This window comes from Carica papaya, chromosome 9 (assembly GCF_054855325.1).
Source record: "Carica papaya isolate Zhongbai chromosome 9, ASM5485532v1, whole genome shotgun sequence".
Lineage (NCBI taxonomy): Eukaryota > Viridiplantae > Streptophyta > Magnoliopsida > Brassicales > Caricaceae > Carica > Carica papaya.
In genome coordinates this window covers 9497324-9517568 of record NC_142317.1, presented here as the reverse complement: position 1 = coordinate 9517568, position 20245 = coordinate 9497324, and the positions used below count along the sequence as shown (strand labels likewise).

The 20245-nt window shown below is 32.9% G+C and overlaps 2 protein-coding genes across 2 annotated transcripts; both read left to right on the top strand.

Annotated features, from left to right (window-relative positions):
- The first annotated feature begins 13279 nt into the window (after nt 1–13279).
- LOC148239794 (Polynucleotidyl transferase, ribonuclease H-like superfamily protein) lies at nt 13280–13708 on the top strand. Its single transcript, XM_088212056.1, has one exon. The coding sequence runs from the start codon at nt 13280–13282 to the stop codon at nt 13706–13708; it is 429 nt and encodes a 142-aa protein (XP_088068182.1).
- Nucleotides 13709–14942: 1234 nt separating this feature from the next.
- LOC110823019 (bidirectional sugar transporter SWEET10-like) lies at nt 14943–17114 on the top strand. Its single transcript, XM_022053284.2, has 6 exons — nt 14943–15183; nt 15417–15453; nt 15580–15790; nt 15875–16036; nt 16202–16321; nt 16410–17114. Exons 1-6 carry the CDS (start codon nt 15138–15140, stop codon nt 16719–16721), a joined length of 888 nt encoding a protein of 295 aa, XP_021908976.1. The 5' UTR covers nt 14943–15137; the 3' UTR covers nt 16722–17114.
- The last annotated feature ends 3131 nt before the right edge of the window (nt 17115–20245 follow it).

Genomic DNA, 20245 nt, shown 5'->3' with positions numbered 1-20245 from the left:
TCTTGTTGATTGCATCTATCTCCACAATAATTATGCTCTAATGTGGATTAAGTTTGTTGTTTTTTTTATGATGAATCCATATAACATATATTTTTTTTCATTAAGAATCAGTAAATTCCATTTTTTTCTTCTGTGTCGAACACTAAATTAAGCATAATTAGTCAAATAAAAAAATATTAGCAGTGATCGGTACGATGAGGATTTGTCTGCATACTAGGAATGGTTCAAGAAGGATCATTCAGTGAGTTATACTATGTTGCATTGCGTGCATAAAAATTTCATTGGAGAATTTGAGAGTTGTTCCACGGCTAAGGACATGTGGGACAAGCTTTAGGTCACTTATTGCCAGACATCCGCTACAAGACTCCATGCCTTGGATTTAAAGTGGATGAAGTATGAAATGGATCCAAAGCACATTATAACTAAATACTTACATGTCATGAGTGTTATGGTTTTTGACCTTAAGGCTGGAGAGCATGACATAATAGATCAAGAGAAAGTTCTGAATATTATTTGCTTACTTTCAGATGAACCTGAACGTTGAAAAAATTTTAAACTCCTGATGATTCATAATGAACACATTAATACTTTATCTGAAATTTCTAGATACATTAAGATGGAGGTTGAGTGTCAAAAGACGTTTAATCCTTTCAATGTGGCATTTATTGCCCATAGGGTCAAACCCAAGGAAACAAGCCTAATCGTACCAAGAAATTTAAGAAAGGTCGACGCTCCTCTCAAGCCAGTGGACCTAAAAATAGTGTGGCCAAACAATATAAGAATAAGGGTCATAAAAAGAAAAATATAGTGTGTATGAAGTTTTAAAACTACGACAACAAGAGACACTTCGCTCATGATTGTTTCGAGCTGAAGAAGGTACCTTTTTCTATTTTGCCTCTTGATTTATTTGTTTGTTTTCATGTATTAATTGTTAATTATTTTTATAATTAGATTGTAGACACGGGAGCAAACAAACATGTAGTTTAAGATCGAGTTACATTCATGGACTACCATCGTGTCCTGGCGGGTTTGCAAATTGTTGTATTGGACAACGACAACAAGGAGGACATCCTTCGAATTGGTACATATTAACTCAAACTATGTGAAGGAAATATTTTACTCCTTCATGATACTCTTTATGCACCAGAGGTGCGATGTTATTTACTTTCAATTGTTTTCTTGTTGAGATTTGATTTTTTTTTTTAACTTTAAACCTGAGACTTTAGACATTTTATATCATGACGATGTATTTAGTCATGAGTCTTTAAGAAACATTTATTTGCTCTTGACTTGGATGATAATATATATAATAATTATATGTTTGCTTATGTTTCTCATTTTGATTATGATTCTGAATCTGTTAAGTGGCATGCTAGATTTAGCCATATTGGCCAAAAATGAATGAGAAGATTGGCTAAGGAAGGTCTTTTGGACCAACTTACTAAGGTTAAGTTGCCTAAATATGAGTCATGCTTAACTAGTAAAGGGAGTAAGAAGCCTTTTGGTAACACTTTAAAGACGCCAAGTTCCTTAAAGTTAATCCATTATGATATTTGCGGACTTTTAAATATCAAAGCATGTCATAGTGCCAAATATTTTCTCACTTTTATAGATGACTATTCACGATATGGATGTGTATCTAATTTCTCATAGCTATGAAGTGCTAGATATGTTCAAATGTTTTGTAGCGGAAGTGAAAAATCAAATAGATCAAAGAGTAAAGACTCTTCGAACCAATCATGGTTGTGAATATTTTTTTGATATGTTTAAAGAATATTGTGAGAAAAATGGTATACGTAGGCAACTTACAATTTCTCATACTCTCCAATAAAATGATATTGGAGAGCAAAGGAACCGTACATTACTAAACATGATTACATCGATGACGGCATATGCCAACCTCTCTAATAATTTTTAGGGAGATGTCTTGTTTACGATAACCTACATCCTTAACCGTGTACCAAGTAAATATGTACCTGTCACTCCATATGAGTTATAGAATGACAAAAAGTTTATTTTGGATCATTTATGTCCTTAGGAGTTGGCAAGCTATGTGCATACCCCAACCTACAAGCATGGAAAACTAGGTCCAAGAGCAATTAAGATGGTGTTCATCAAATATCTCAAACGTTCAAAAGAATAAGTAATTTTTGGAGAAAACTCGAATGGTGATATTGTCATGCTCCGATGCTTGATATAAGGCACAATTCCTACTCATGTCATTTCATGCAGTAGTCCCATAAAATATATGCATGCGTGGATCAAAAAAATATAATACAACTTAGCATCCTATTTGATATGTACAGTAATTATATATACAAAACATGAGATCATAATTTAGAGTCTAGTAGAACAAACTAAAACTTTTTGAATATGCACAAATATACAAAAACAAGAACCCTTTTACAAGTTCTACACATTTGGCAGCAGTGCTGGCTCTTCATTCTCCTTTGAAAAATATCATGGTGAAATTTAATGAGCTTTACCAACTCAATAAGTATTTCCGTTCTCTCAACCCAGATAAAATTTCATGTAAAACACACGGTAAGAAACAAAAGTAATAAAAATATTTCAATACAAAATTCATGTCCTTATTTTCACTATTTTACATGTTCCTGATCGATCTTATGAATTCTCTCGAATATCATATACAAATCTGAAATGTATATTCTCATACTCTTGAAAGTCATAGATACACTTGAATATCAATTGTTATTTCGAAACATAGTCACACACACACAAAAGATCACAGATACACTCGAGAGATCATTTCTAAAGTTTCATTGCGCGATGTCGTTTATGTCATCATCGAGGAAAGGCAAAATAGATCCCCCAATCTCATGGATAACATACGCACACAAATCACACAATGACCACAATAGGTACGTTTGTTAAGTAACCCATATTCACACATACCTATCCACGTCTGGATTATGTTTCAAAGTCTATCTATGTGTAGGTTCACCATGCCCTGCTAAACTTTAGCCACACACACACACTCTCCTTCTCGATTCAAACTAAACAAGAAGGTATTCAGGGTCCCTACCCTATTCACTCCTACCCTCTTATTCCAGAATTCTTAATTTATTTAAACGATCATTTCATAACCTCAATTATTTCTTTTCCTTTCTATTTTTACTTTTTTATTTCATTTATTTTTTTTTCAATTCTTCCTTGATTGGGAATTTTTTCTTTTCAAGTTCATATTTCATCAGTTCAAATAACTCTCAGTTCATTGGGTCTATTTTCTGGTTTCGTCTCCTCATAAGATTCCAATTGCTTAAGTTTACTGATCATAGTTTGAATTCTGTTTTTCATAAAAAATTGGGTCAATGTCCGTTCCAATTTTAAAATTCAATAAAATAAATGCACTTTTTGAAATTCAAACCTAGTTGAGATTTAGAAATACTTACTTTCCTATGCGTTTTTTCATATCTGCTTGAATGTCTAAATTTTTTTGTACAACATAATTTAATTAAAATACTTTAAAATACTAAAAATTAATTTAATTGAATTATAGATTATAATGGCCACCCAACGGAATACCCAAAGTTCTTAGGATCCGTACCCAAAAAATCTTTCGGCTCCTCGTTTGGCGAATTAGATTTTCGTTTTTCGAGAAAGACTTTTCAGCTTCTCAAACGAAAAATCAGATTTTTGTTTTTCGAGGAAGACTTTTCAGCTTCCCAAATGGTGAATCAAAACCCCAAAAGGCGATTATGGCCTCCTTTCCTGCGGAAGACCCTTCAACTTCCATAGTGGGTGGGGTTTCCCCATTCCTAAGGAAACCTCCTCGGTTCCCGCATGGATGGGTGGCCCAGTCAAGCCCGTGCGACCATCAACACTAGCCCGCCTCATCGCCGCTCAATCATAACCAAAACATGAAAAAAAATCGTTTTACCTTTCAGCGTGGGCAATTTGGCCTCGGCTTAGCTCCCGGTTTTCCTCTCTTGATCACCCCATAGCTCCCTTGTGTGCTTGCAATTGGAATAATGATTTTCATGCCTAAAAATTGGTTAGTGCAAAATAGAAAGAGATTGAAAGGAAAATAGGGGAATAAAAGATAAAAAGGATGAAACTTTACCTCGTTTGCCTCGGTCTTTACCATCACACGGTGTCTCGGGTCATTTTCTCTTCCTCATTTTTCCTTTTGGCTTGGCTTCCACATTCTCCTGCCTACGCCCATCTCTTCTTTTCTTCCTCCCTCGTGGCAGCCGCTCTTTGGCTCCCCTTCTCTTTCCCGCTCTGCCACTCCTCTCTTTTCTTCTCCTTCCTCCTTTTTCTCTCATTTCCCTTCTTCATTCTGGCCTCCCTCTTCCTTTCCTCTCTTTCTTTCTTCCTTTCAGCTCCCACATGCTTGACAGATCTCCTCTCTTCTCTCTCACCAGATTGACTCTCTCTTTTTCCCTCTCATTTTCGGCTTCTCCTATTAAAATGTAGAAAAACCCTAATCTCTTTCCTTATATACCCATCTCCTTGGCTGTTAGATCTCACAAGCATGATCTGGGCCATCCGTTCTCTTTTAAAACCTCCTCCATCTGATCTCCTCAAGTGGTAATCTGGACCATCCATTTTTTTTTATTTTCTTTGCCCCTTCCACTTCTCTTTATTTATATTTTTGCCATCTTTTTTCTCACATATTTTTATTTAGGTCCCTGAAATTAATTAAAAGCTACAAATTTTAAAAATTCCTTTCATTTACATCCAAACTCCAAATTTTATTTTTTTCTTAGATGGATATTACATGCATGACCAAAATTGACTCCTACAATGTTAATTTTCTTGAGGATGAGTTCCCAAGTATTGATGAAATAAAAAAGAATATCGAACTGTATGAGTTACAGTAGGACATGCAACTATCTATTGGTGAGGAGGTATTGAAAACCTACCAAATTATCAGGGATAGTGATATTCCACCAAATGAAAGAGATAGTGGGAGTGATCCTATTATCTTAGATGATGAAAAATTGCCTACAAATGATAATCCACTGAAAAATTAAAGTTTATGCAACCTAAACTCTTCACATGACCCTGAAAAGCATCTTTAGGCATGGGTTTAGTCAAACGATCAGTTATAAATGTTCAGTATACTTGTAAAAGAGTAAGCTATTGGTTATGCTAAATATGACTATTTTTACAAAGTGTTTATGCTTGAGGTGATTGTTTTTTCTTTTTTTTTGTGCTATCTAAATTTAATACATAACAATTTCATCAAAGCTTTATTACAAAGTAAATTGAAGTTTAACATCTAAAAAAATGGATACTAACTACATACTCTCAATCTCTCTCTAATTTTTGTTGCTAGATATTTTGGTTTGCTCGATGACTGATGATGCTGTGTTTGGCTATATATTATGAGAATTGACCTAATTTAATTATATGTAAAATTTGCAAAAAGTAGAATAGTTAATTCAAACCAACCACTTCCCATAGACAAGCCAGGTTAAGGTAGTATAACATTTTAAATGATCACATTCCAAATATTAATATTAACTAAACTTAGTAATTAATTAATAGACTTTATATATCGTGCTACGGTGTTTCAGCATCGTCCGTGCATCTTTTAATTATATATTTTTCATGGTATTATTTTAAAACCACTTTCTGACATTTTTAATTTAATGTATATATAAACATTATCATGCAACTAATTGATTAATCTTATCTCTATCTCCCGTACATATACACCAGTTAGAGTCATCCCTTTATCTCTTTGATGTCAAACCACGTTGTATTTATGAATAATTAATTATATTAGTCAATTAAAAAACACAACGAAGACGATATTTAAAAGCTTAAAGAAAATTCATCTTTAAAAAAATTAAAAGAAAAATTGTGACTTTGATAAAAGCCTTTTTGTCAGATTTTCTTTTTTTCTTTTTTTATTTTATTTTTTATGCATGTTTACATTATAAAATTGTAAAAATAATATTTATATTAATAAATTAAAAATAAAATACTATACTTATATAATTTAAAAAATATGTAATTAAAATATTCATTTGAATATTTATGTTTTAATATTCATAAATAAATTGAATGTGTAATAAACAATATTCATATATTCCATACTTTTATTAATTCAAAGTTACAAATATCTAAAAAAATATTCTTTCTGCAATCAACATAATGCTCAACAGGATGCCCACATCTTTCCAGCTATAACTCCTTGATCCTAGACAAGCCTGTCAAGTTTAAAAGCCTTTTTCTTATTATAAAATGATACACATACACACTCACACATCTATATATATATACACACACACACACACATGTACGTGCACATAATATGAAAAACATTAAACTAACAGATTTTTGCCAGATGCGAATTGGAAAGTTAAATAATTTGTTGATCTACCATGTCATTTATAAATACATATCTATATTTATGTATACATAGTTATAGAAGAGATGAGGAAAGAAGAGAGTCTAAGAGTGAGTAAGATTCAACCTTGTGTACAGTTAAATGAGACTAGGAACTGCTGCACCTGTTATGTCTAAGAATTCTGCAAAGTCCCCGAGTGCCAAAACTTGCAGATTTAATTGAAGAAATGACCTGATTAGGAGTTCCAACTACTCGTAACGAGTAAATCCCGATCACCTTTTCCAATTTGAGATACCACAAATTTCTTTATGATCTTTTAGTTAAGTAACGAAAGTAGGAGGTATTCACTGCAGAGTCAACTCAATTTTCACCAAGACAAGACACATCAGAGAATGTAAGCTTTCTGCAATGCATAAGCATCATGGGCTAATTTCACCATAAAACATTAAAATGTTAATGATAGAAAGATAATACATAATTATCCAGTGAACAAAAAGTGATAACGTTGAAAAGAAAAGGAAAATTGAAATAAAGAAAACAAGACTCGTATCACAGTATATCTTATCAAGCCTACAAAGACAGCAAAATCAGTTAGAACAAATAATTTCCTCACCTGCTTCAATCCAATTCCTAGCAACAAATATTTCACACTTTTGAACAACTTTGACAGATTGTAAATTCCTGATTTCCAGCTATCAGAATCTTCAAGGAAAGAAAACGCATCAATTAACCTACCCCAAGAAAAGAAACAGAATTTTTGGAAATTGATAAAAAAATCTGAAATATTAAATGAAGATACTGCAAGGTTTGTACCCCTTCAGAATTTTGCCTCAAGGAGCAAAATGCCATCTTCATGTACAAAAAACTGACAACCAGAGGACATCCCTAAGAACAACTTCGCCATGCATACTTTCAAATAATGAGGAAAGAAATACAAACTAGCTTGCAGAACCAGTAAGATACTTTAGTTTGCTGAGGATAAATTACAGAAACATTTTCAACTTTTAAGAATGACCTCTTTTACTAGTAAATAAGAAAGCAGCCAGGTATTTATTAACACCACACTTGGAAGCAAATTCAATCTGATTCTCATGAACATATTTTGGGGCAATGGATATGATTAAGACATTCGGTGTTAAGATGAAATGACCTGCCATTTTCACAAAAAATTTAATAGTTCGGATGGTAATGACTTGAAACTGCTCTTTCTTTTAAAAAGAAAAATACAAATTTAATGGAAACATTTGTGCACCATTGTACATGATACACACATGGACAAAAAACTACAACCTTTTGGTTCATGATGAACACATGAACCATAAAAAAGAAAGCCCCTTGAAAGAAATACACTGTTTACCGACAAATCTATTTACATATTCATGATCTACGAAAATAATCGGTAAAAAACATAAGAACAAGTACTTGATTTGCTTGTGAAATTTCTAGCGAGGGTGAAGAGAATGAAAGTGGGAAATCTGTGAAGATTTCTCTTGCTGCAGCTGTTTGAATGAAGAATGCGTTTGCTGACCTACAAGAAATCAAAAGAAAAACACAAAAACGAAGGAAAACGGAAACCCTAAGGTTTCCTTCTGTCGGCGCAACGAAAACGCAAAAGAGGTAGGGTTTTCAAGAAGAAGACGAGTTTATATACCCGTTAAGTGAAACAATGTGTTTTGGGTTCCCTCAAGTATGGGTTGGCATTGTGGATAGGGTGATCTGGCATCTGTCATGCGAGGCCGATAACATCCCTCCTCAAGATGAAAAGTGGATGTTTTCTGCTCCATCTTGATCATACACTCTTTGAGAAGCCAGCTAGACAGAGTCTTAGTGAAAATGTCTGCTAGCTGTTGTTTGTTGCTCCTACACCTTGTCTCTAAGTAAGTTATAATCTATCTCAATATGTTTACTACTTTCATGGAACGCAAGATTAGTTGCTATTGTATGAAAACTTCATTATGATAATACAAGTTTGTTGCTTCTAAATTACACACTATAAGGTTATCAAGTAAGTACCTGATCTATGTTAACTCATAGCATATGCTAGCATAGCTTTGTAGCCCGCCTCCATTGAAGATTTAGAAATCGTTTCTTATTTCTAAGACTTTCAGGATATCAGTGAATTCTCTAAAGGAACACAATATTATGTAACAGATTTTCTTATGTTTGGACATCCCACCCAGTCATTGTCAGTATAAGTCTTTAATTTTAATTTAGATGCATCTGAGTAAAATAAACCCTGACTTGTTGTGCCTTTGACATACTTTCAGATTTTGCATGCAACTTTTTTTGATAATATTGGAGTTAATTATGCAAATAGTGCTAAAAGTAAGAAAAAAAATGGGAAAAATGAAATGCGTTGTATGTAATATGAATTTTTATATGTTTAATGAATTACAAATAAAACTATTAATACACATAATGAATAAATTACATCCATAAATAATTTCTATGTTCATAAGTAATTTATATTTTATACGATTCAAATTTTAGCTAAGTTAATAATAGTAATTGTGAAAGAGTGGATGATGAATTTTTATATTTTCTAACACTCCTTGAAGAAATTCCTCTAAACAAAAAGTTTATCTATGAGAAAAATAAACTTTGCTTTTAGAAGTACTTTGGTGAATATATTATCTAGCTATTCTTCTAAGTTGCAATGGATTAGACTAATTTTTCCTTCACTTTCAACTTTTTGAACAAAATAATATTTGACTTTGATATGTTTAGTCTTTTTATGTTGAATTGGATTCTTTTATAATTGTTATTGCTGATTAGTTATCACAAAATATCTTGGTGGATTATTTTTAAATTGTACCCATTTCAGACAAAATTCTTCTTTGCCAAATTGTCTAATTTGCAGTGGTACATACTGCTATATACTCAGCTTCGACTGTTGATTGAGCCACTATATTTTGTTTTTGACTAAGCTAATAAAGTACATCATTTTTTAGTGAGAATACATAGTCTGAAGTACTCTTCATATCATCCAAAGATCTACCCCAATTACTTTCGGAATATCCAATCAATTTTGAGTTTTCAATAGGATTATACCAAATTCATAATTTGGAGTTTCTCTTAGATAGTGAAGAAGATGTATTTGGGTTGGCTTTTGCATAAATCTGGATAACATACTTATAACATACCTCATGTCTAGCATTGTGGTTGTTAGGTAAAATAAGCTACCAATCATACTTCTGTATTATTTTATATCAACTTCTCCAAAGTCATTTTCTTTATTATATCTATCGTTTTGAGCCAAGGATGTTAAAATAAGCTTGTAATTTTCTATTTTAAACTTTTTTAAGATATTATTGGCATAGTTCTTCTGACATATGAAGATCCCTTCATCTGTTTGATTGATCTCCATGCCAAGAAAGTAAGTCCTCACACCAACATCAGTCATCTCAAAATGCTTCATCATATCTTCCTTGAATACGTTTCTCATAGATGGATTGTTTCTTGTAATAACAAGGTCATCCACATAAAATAAAATGATAAAGATATTTTATCCTTCCAACTTTATGTACAAAGTGGCACAGACTCAATGGACTAAAAGTTATTTAAACTAAGTTATTTGGACTGATGAAGTATGAAATTGAAAGATAAAATTCCCAATAAAGGAAAATTTGAAAAAGAAAAAGAAATAAAATAAAAATATAAAAATAGAAAGGAAAATAATTAATTGAGGTTAAGAAATGATCATTTAAACAAACTGAGAATTTTGAAATGAGAGGGCAGAAGTGAAGAGGGTAGGGACACTGAATACTTTCTCATTTAGTTTAAATCGAGGAAGGGAGTATGTGTGTGTGGCTGAAGTTCAGCAGGCATGGTGAACTTGTACATAGATAGAGTTTGAAACCTAATCCAGATGTGGATAGGCATTCATGTGTGGGTCACCTAGCAAACGTACATGCTGTGGCCATTGTGTGATTTGTGTGTGTACTATCCATGCGATTAGGGGATCCATTTCACCTTTTCTCGATGATGACATAAACGACATCACGCGATGAAGCCATAGAAATGAACGTTCGAGTGTATCTGTGATCTTTTATGTGTGTGTGATTATATTTTGAGATTATGAATTATATTTGAGTGTATAAGTGATTTTTTTTTTGTGATTGTTTTTCAAAATGACGATTGATATTCGAGTGCATTTATGACTTTTAATGGTATGGGAATATATATTTGAGGTTTGTATATGATATTCAATAGAATTTATCAGATCGATCAAGAACATGTGAAATAGTCAAAGTGAGAACATGAATTTTGCACTAAAATATTTTTATTACTTTTGTTTCTTACCGTATACTTTGTATGAAAATTTATTTGAGTTGAGAGAACGAAAATATTTATTGAGTTGATGAAACTCATTAAATTTCACCCTGATATTTTTTAGAAGAGAATGAAGAGTCAGCACCGCTGCTAGACAAGTAGAACCTATAAAAATGGTTCTTGTTTTTGTATATTTTATGCATGTTCGAAAAGTTTTATTTTGTTCTGTTAGACTCTAAATTATGACCTCATGTTTTGTATATGTAATTACTTTACATATCACCTGAGATGTTAGGTTATATTATATTTTTTTTATCTATGCATGTATATATTTTATGGGTCCACTGCATGAGAATGACATGAGTAGGAACTGTGCCTCATATCGAGTATCAAGGTATGACAAATAGTGTATCAAATCAAGTTATTTATAATTGCACTCATACAAAACCAGGAGCCAGTAAGGGCTTAATTTACAAAACTCAAATCTTTGATTGATGAACTCATGAACTATGAACCCATCCCCAACTGCACATATAGGGGACTGAAACTTATTCTTGAGCATTGGGAAAGGAATAATATAATAAAAATTTTTTGTGAGACTTAATGAGTCATACAGTAATATGACAGCCCAAATCCTGATAATGAAGCTTTTTTCTCAATTTGAATGAGGCATTCTCCAGCTTCTAATAAGAGGAGAAAATGAGAGAAATTTCTTTAAACTTTGTAACTAACTTGACCATGGCTTTTAGTATAAAGGAAACAAACAAGTCATATAAAAATGTAAGTCCCAACAAAGAAAAATATTATTATACTTATTACAAGAAAATTGGACACTTTTCGAAAATATGCTCTAAGGTCAACCTAAATAGGGCGATGAAATGGGTCAGTCGATCTAGCCTATTTCACACGAGGCCGAACATTCCTAAAACCTCCATTACAAGATCCAACAAAAACCTCCTTGAATAAGAGAGGATATTGATCATAACAATTAACTATAATAATACAATCAAATAAAAATGTGCATGTTTAACGCGCACTAAGTGAAATGCAACGAAAGCTAATAATCGCCTCAATCAAAGGGAGGGTAATAGATATAATCGTTCGGCGTTCAGTTTAGAAGCATTTTTACAAGCAAATTGCTTTAATTCTTGCATGACACTGAGCTTATAGGAGGTTGGCTACACACGAAAAGGAAGAATGATGACTAGTGGATAGAAAGCAAGAATAACACATTTTATAAGTTAAAGAAGAGAGTAAAAAGACAGTTGATAAAATGAACTAGCGATGACAGAAAAGCTTGTACCTTTTAGGATTGTGCATCAGTTAAAAATCCGAACTGGTACTGTATATATATGGTATCATACATTAACATATTTTAATATATAATATTAATATATATTAATTTATTTTTTTACATAGCATTTATTTTCTCTTGGCAAAACACATGCATTGGTTTTAACACGAAAACATGCATTAGGAATAACGAGTATTTGCAAGAAATACATGGAGGCCCCATATCATGGTAATTAGACCGAGAACATTGGTGGAAATTTTGAACTTGCTATGAAACAGGATTTATTGGAGGAAGAGGGAGATATTGCCCTTTCCTTTGAAGATTCTAGAAATTAAACATTGATGTTTCTAATTGGTACAGTCGCTTATGGTGATGTCAAAACCTCATCATATATATGGAGTTAACATAGCTGTTGAGTTTAATTTATGGATTAGACATATCTATAACAATGGGTCCTATTAGCATGATGGTCCAAGGAGACTCACAGAAAATTTTTAAATTTGGTTCTAATGATTTTATTTGTTTGGACGTATTAATTTTGATATTATCGAATAAAAGTTGATAATTTGATTTTGATCCTTTCCGGACCCATCTAAAAGAAATTGTTTTTGTAGTACATTTGAAGGGCACATGAACATGCGCCATGCACGTGTAGGCGCAAACCACATATATAAATATATTGTGGATTAAAGTGATTAGTTATATATTATAAAAATCTGGATATCTAAACAAATATACATAATATATATAATACTTACTAATTATAATAACATGAAAATGTTAAAATTCAAAAAATTCAGACTACATAAAAAAAACGTTACGCTGTGATTATGAATTTAAATAGTTATATAACTAATTTTTATTCATGTGTGGTCGGCAGATATTCCTCCTAAAGTGAAAATTTTTATCTGGAGAATGTTGAATAATACCCTTCCTACTCGGACTCGACTACAAGAAAAGGGTGTAAGTGGCGCTTCCCGATGCCCAAGATGTGAACAACCCAAGACCCTCACACGTCTTCTTTGAATGTTGGAAAGCACACAGATGCTGGGTATAAATGTTCCAAATGTCAGCAGATATTAATTTATTGTCCTGGCTAGCAAATTTAATGTCTACTCTATCAGATGGTCAACTACAGCAGGTGCTCTTTTGTTTGTGGAGATTATGGTGGGAGAGGAACGCTTTGGTGTGGTCGGGTAAGTACTTTGCAGAGTCGACTAAAATTTATCTGATGCGGAAGTTTTTATCGGATTGGCAGCAAGCGAAATTATTTGAAGCTAGGGATATCTATCATCAGAGCTCCAAGCCATCTCACCCATCTGTGTAGCTACCTCCAGAAGCGGGTGCGTGGAAATGTAAATGTTGACAGTGCAATTTGCAGTTCGAAAATGGAGGCCACGTATGGAGCAATTTTTCGGGATGCCTCGGGGAGTGTGATCAACGCTTTTACTGGTAGGCATTTGGGTTGTCAGGATCCTTATCTGGCCGAACTTTTGGGTTGCAGAGCAGCATTGCAATTCATTATAGTAAATGTTCAAGGCAAAGGGAGTATTGAGTTGGATGCACAAAAGGTGGTCTCTAAAGTGAACTCCAAGTCTGAAGATGTTTCAGAGTATGGATTCATTGTTGCTGATTGTATTGAAATGTTAATTAGCAGACAAGATATTACAGCGAATTGGGTGGGTAGGGAATGTAACAGGTTGGCACATACTCTGGCCAAGTTTGCTTTTGATTTTCCAAACTTCCATGTCTGGGACAAATATTCCCCAGAATATGCTTGTTTCATACTCGAGTTAATTAATGAATTGGTTGTTTGATTTCAAAAAAAAATAAATAAATAATAATAATTATATAACTTTTTTATTATACAGTAATGTAAATATAATAATAATGGAGATATTTACCGGAGGCCGGGGCCCATTCTCATTCCTTCCTCGGCCACCATCCACAATGGGAAGAATTGTATGGTGTTGGGATTCATAACTTTTTTAGGGTTAACAGGGGCGGGCTCTTTTCCCCTCCTCCAAATTGAACTCTCCACTATGCAAAGTAATTTTAATTATTAGATATATGAAAACAATTATATAATTAAATTAATTTTTTATATTTTTAATCTTTCAATTATGAACTTGTATTTTAACTAATTAAAAATAAATTAATTAAATTAGAGATAAAATGAAACAATTTCTGTCATATTTATATTAGAGAGAATTAGGTTTATTTATTATTGATTAAATGATACATATATACATAGTGTAATCTCATAATGAAAATATACAAGATGCATAAATTTATCTTACAAAAAGTTACCCATGTGCAATCAAATAATTTGTTGGTTATTATTAGTAAGTCAAATTCAATTTTGTTTTAGGTTATACAGACACACACACACATATATATATATATATATATATATATCAGAAAAGTTAAAAACAGATACAAGTATCTTATAAGTACATACTATGAGTCATGTGATTTTTTTTTTTTAATACTAATTGTTTACTTTTTGATAATCAGTTTAGGAATGAAGGATTGAAGTCAAGTGGATGAAATTAATATGATTCATAGATGATGATTAACTAACTTTGCAAAATATTGATGTATCCAACCTAATTAAACATGGGATTTATAATCAGAATGAAATTAAATTTTGGAGGCAAAGATTGAAAATATGATATTGGAGTCCCCACTTAAGATGAGTTGTAAGGCTTATAACACCCACTTGGTGGGTGACACATAAGAAAGAATGATGGTGGGGTCCACTATAATTTTGTTAAAGTAGCAATTGTACCTTGTAAGTATAGGTGTAATAAGTTAAAAATGGATAAAGAAGGCATTGAGGCTACAAAAGCAATTAGGATAGATATATGGTGTTTAATGTAAAAAGTAAAGTTAGGAACAACTGGAAAGAGGAATCCAACATTATAATAATGCTCTTTCATTTTTTTTTTTTTTCTTTTTTTAATTTTAATTTTATCCACTGCTACTGTTTTATTGCATTAACATTCATGTCTCTTCCATTCCTATATAAATCCCTACTCCCTTGCCTCTGGGTAGTATATATCTTCACCTGAATCTGAGCTTCAACGAAGAAAGAAAGAAAGAGAGAGAGAGAGAGAGAGAGAGAGAGCATGAGATAGCAAGAGGCTTACTTGATTATATACATTCTTGAAAGAGAGTGTGTATAAAACAAAAAAGGAAATCAAGAAGAGGGACTCAATATATACATATATAGTAATTATAGAGATGGCTATCAGCCAGTCAACCTGGGGTTTCGTGTTCGGTGTTCTAGGTACCTGGACTCCTTTCTTTCTTTTTCTTTTCCTTCTTCACTTCATCATCTTCATCGTCATCACCAACAATGTTGGTCTATATCAATCTTACAAATCGTTTCATTTTTCTTTTCTCTAACGTTTAATTTTCCATTCATTATCATGATCAACTGCCTCAAGAATTAACTGGGTCCAACGTAGATTAACAGGAGCTTTTCTCTTTTTGTCTTTTTTATTTTGTGTATAAATATAGGTAACATCATCTCCTTCATGGTCGGCCTTGCTCCCCTGTAAGCCTTTTATAATAGCTTTAGTTTCTTCTTTTTCGCAACGTTTAAACGTTCACTATCAGTATTTTTTTTTTAGTAGTAGCAGCCGTGCAGTCCTCAGAATTTTTTATATATTTTAATTTGCAGGCCAACATTTTATCAAATATACAAGAAGAAAACTGCAGAAGGGTTTCAGTCAATTCCCTACGTGATTGCACTGTTCAGTGCCATGCTCTGGATATATTATGCAATCCTTAAAGGAGATGCAATCCTCCTAATCACCATCAACACATTCTGCATTGTTATTGAGACTTGCTACATTGTTGCATACCTTGTCTATGCACCCAAGAAAGATAAGGTATGTACATATACTTATACATATATTAGTAATTCTTTAACAAAATTAATAAGTTTCCAACATATAAATATGCACATGATGCAGATCCTGACAGTGAAGCTTCTGCTTCTGTTCAATGTTTTCGGCTTTGGGGTTATCTGTTTCTCAACTCTCTTCCTAGCAGAAGGTGACAATCGTCTAAGGGTACTCGGATACATCTGCATGGCGTTTGCTCTCAGCGTGTTTGCTGCACCTCTTTGCATTTTGGTAATTGTTTAATATATAGTCATATATTATTAATTAGTGATATGTAAATATTAATAATAATATAATAGAAACTAAACTTTAAATAAATATATGGCAGAACACAACTCTGACTCCGATTCGTAACCTCTTTATGTTAATTCCCTAATTTTGGCTTATATTGTTTAGAGAAAAGTTATAAAAACGAAGAGTGTGGAGTTCATGCCATTTCCCTTGTCATGCTGCCTGACCTTCGGTGCAGTCATGTGGTTCTTCTATGGTCTTCTTATGAAAGACCTGAACATTGCCGTAAGTTTCAAAATCTCACAGCTTGATCTTTCTTCAAACTTAGTTTCATCTTTCATAATTAATTAATTCTGGACATAAATTAATACAGATACCAAATGTTCTTGGATTCATCTTTGGGATCCTTCAAATGCTGCTTTACTTGATCTACAAAAACGCCAAGAAAGTATTGGAAGAGCCAAAGCTTCATGAGTTATCAGAACACATAGTTGATGTAGTGAAGCTAAGCACGATGGTGTGTTCAGAGCTGACGACGGTGGTGCCGCAGTTGAATGATATGATTGTAAACGAAGTGGTAATTCATCATCGTGAAGATAATCAAAACGTGAAGGAAGGTGGCGCCATGCTTGATGGAAAAGTGAAACAAGACAAAGATGGTGGTGGTGCCACTTGTCAAGTTTAACTGATCAGCTGGTGATCATATATATATATATATATATATGATGAGAGCTGAGGACGTACGGTATGCATGTGATTATTATTTTTTTATATCAAGGATTACAAAAATTAAAATTTATATATATGTGTAGTTAAAGGGGTTTGATTTAATTGTGTTTAAGTCCTTATTGGGTAATCAAGTTGGTGCGTGTAGGCAATGTGATGTGCGATGTGTTATGTGGCTACCTTCCTTAACGTACGTGCTTGTGAAGGTGACGACATAACTCTCTCATCTTATAATATCATTCATGTAAGTCCTCAAATATACAATGTGAGGCTCTCTCTCTCTCTCTCTCTCTGTCAAACGCTTCAAATCTAATGAATATTTTATTATGTTGTTACGTTTAAATATGTATAAGAGTGCTTAATTCTTTTTTGTTTCCTTTGACTCTTAAGATATCAGAAAAAGAATTAAATAAAGATATTTGACTTCCTCCTAAACAATAAAAATATTTGACTTTGTTCCACTATGATGTCACTAATAATGTTAGAGAAAGGAAAAGTAACATTTTGTATTAAAGTTTTTGGTCTTATATATAAACTTAGTAAAGATTGATTTATATATGCATAATGATAACACCATTTACCTCCATTGTTTTGGCCAATTTGGGGACTTTCGTTCATGCTAATATTATATGCATGCTTTTTTCAAAAAAATAAAAATAATTTTGTGGATGAAAAAAGAAAATTACAAACAAATACTTAAAATATCAATTAAAAGATAACTCATAAGATAAAGATCACATACCCAAAACTAGAATCTAAAAGTGTAATATACAACTCCGTAAACCTAGATAATAGCCACATCATATGGCAGCCCAAAAGCATATTATATGCACATTTATTTGCCTTATTGCAATTTCTACTCAGAATTGCGTTTTATATTTATCAACTATGCTCGTTTTGTTCTTTTTAAGCCATTTACTGTATACCATCAACCGGTAAATACTTTGTTTTCTGTTTTTTTTTTATAAATATATTATTATATAAAAGATAATAAGTACAACACCATCAAGTGGTATTCAGATTATTCACGATCACAACATATAGATTGAGATATAAAAACACGAAGCACATATAACTCTACCTATAATAAATAATAGAAGCTTTGTATATGATACCTATAAACTAATTTTTCTGGTTCCATTTTCTTCATGGTATAGAGTAGAGGTGTCCTCCATCACCTACCAGCACTATAAACATAGAGATAATTTTATAAAGGATCCTCTCAACAATTTTCAATAGCATATAGAGTCACAAGAACCATGAGAATAAAGCGTCCATTTCGAATATGCAGAGACTATGCTAACATATCACAAAAGTAGCTAGAAAAAGAAGAATGGTGATGTCTTGGTTGTTGAATTTATCCTAGTACTCATAAGGTATTTACATGTTTGACGCAGGATGGTATGGAAAGAATCATTTTGACTTCTGAAACCTCAACCCAACATATTCAATTTCATAAACTTAACTGCCTAATTAACCCCTCCCTCTATTTGAATCTACAACCAAGAATATGACATGCAAAAATAAGAACAAAGAAACAAAACGAGAAAAATAAAGGCGTCGCAGACTTACCTGATTAGTCGATCTCAACTCCTAGGCTCAACAAGACTTCAAAAAATTCCTTACTTTCGAAGAACTTAAAGAAGAAAAATTAGCACAAAGCTAATTCTAAATAAAAGCTCAAAACTTTAAATTTATTAGTTCTCAAAATTGTGTTTATTAAGCTTGGACTTAAACCTTTATAGAGGCTTTTATTTAAGAATACAATTAGAAGTAGGATTTATGTTTCCTACTTGAACTCTTAAATTAAAATAAACTAATCTTAAATTGAATAGGAATAAAAAAATTAAAAAATTAAAAAAAAATTAAAAGTCTTCTCTATAGCCAAATTCACTCTTCCTTTCTGGTTTAGACTTCTAGGTGGTTTCACCTTCTAGCTCTTCTTTCTTCAATGAATTTTCTTGAATCGTATGTGAATTAGACTCGTTATAAAATTGTGAATTTGGACTTAGAAAGTGGGTTGGACAATCGGTCTTAAAGTCTTCTTCTTGCTTAATTATTGAAGGACCTTAGAGTTATTCTCCAAGTTGAATTCTTTCACTCTTTTCTTAAGTGTTCTTCTCCAACTTACATTATGAAATTTCCAGCAAAGAATTATCATTTTCATGTCTAATTCTTCTTGTTTTTGGACTTTCAATTAATGTGGGAGAGTGATCTCCTTTTGGACATCAAAGTCTACTCCCTTCTTCACTTTAAGATGTTGGAATTCAACTATTTTTAGGAATTCTTTGGCCCTCTTTAAGGAGTCTTCTTCCTTTTTCTTTTTCCTTTTAGAATCAAATTCCTCACTCTTCTTTCCCTTATTGGATTCATAAATCACAAACCTCCTCTTCCTCTTGCAGATAAGTCGTTCCATGTTTGATGGTTCACGGCTTAGTCGTTTGGTAAAGATACAGGATTCAATAGATTTATGTTGGCCCTTCGAAGCGACGAAGTAGCTACTCTTGGGCCCTCCAAAGTGGACCTTAGGCTTAAGGCCTTTCTTTTCTCATGGTTTGGACCTTCCAAACCTCCTTTGGGTCAGTTTATGAGTGTGTGTCCCGTGGGGTTTTGGATTTGGGTCGTGGGCCATTTGGGCCACTCCATCGGGCCTTTATGGGCCTCCTCTTGGGTTAGGCATGCGGTTTGGGCTTTGGAAAGACCCAGCACACTTGATTTCAAGCCCACAAAGTCACGGCCTTGGGTTTGGGTATGCATGGCATAGGCCATCCGAGAAGGTACCTGCACGTGCGGGTTTGTGGGTTTGCAAACAAGTAACCCGTGGGTTAGTTGCTTCTTATGGGATTCCCATTTGTCTTGGGACTCCTCTTCTAACTGGGAACTAGCTAGTCGATATCACGTCATCCCCTATTTCTTTAGAAAGATTCATTCTCAAATTTGAATCTTCACCGTAGAGACAACTAGGGGCATACAACAAAGCAAGAAATACATGAAAATAATTTGGTTGGTACCTAAGACGGGTTAAACACATCCTCATATGCAGTTATTTTAAATTTTTTTTTCTTGATGCCATTATGAACCTATTGTCTGTCAATTTGAGCTTTGGAGTCGAGTCTTCTTAACTAGGACCTGCATATTAGTCTCAAGACACTAGCAAAAGTCCTAATGATGATTGACTCTAAAGCTCAATGTAATGCAAGTGAATGATGCAGCACAATAAAAACTAAAAGTTTTCACATGCACCTATTAGGTGAGGTACTCTCCCTTTGACTTCAAGAAGGTTTTCCAATCACACTACTAGGCGATAATACTTCTTTTGAATGCAAGAATGCAAACAGTGTCAATTACATTATGATATGCGATTGAGATATTTTTGAGTTTTTGATTTTATATATATATTTTTTTAATAATGATAGAAACACGAACCATTTGAATTAAATAGATAATTATGAATTCAAGTGGGATACAAAATGAATTAACAAT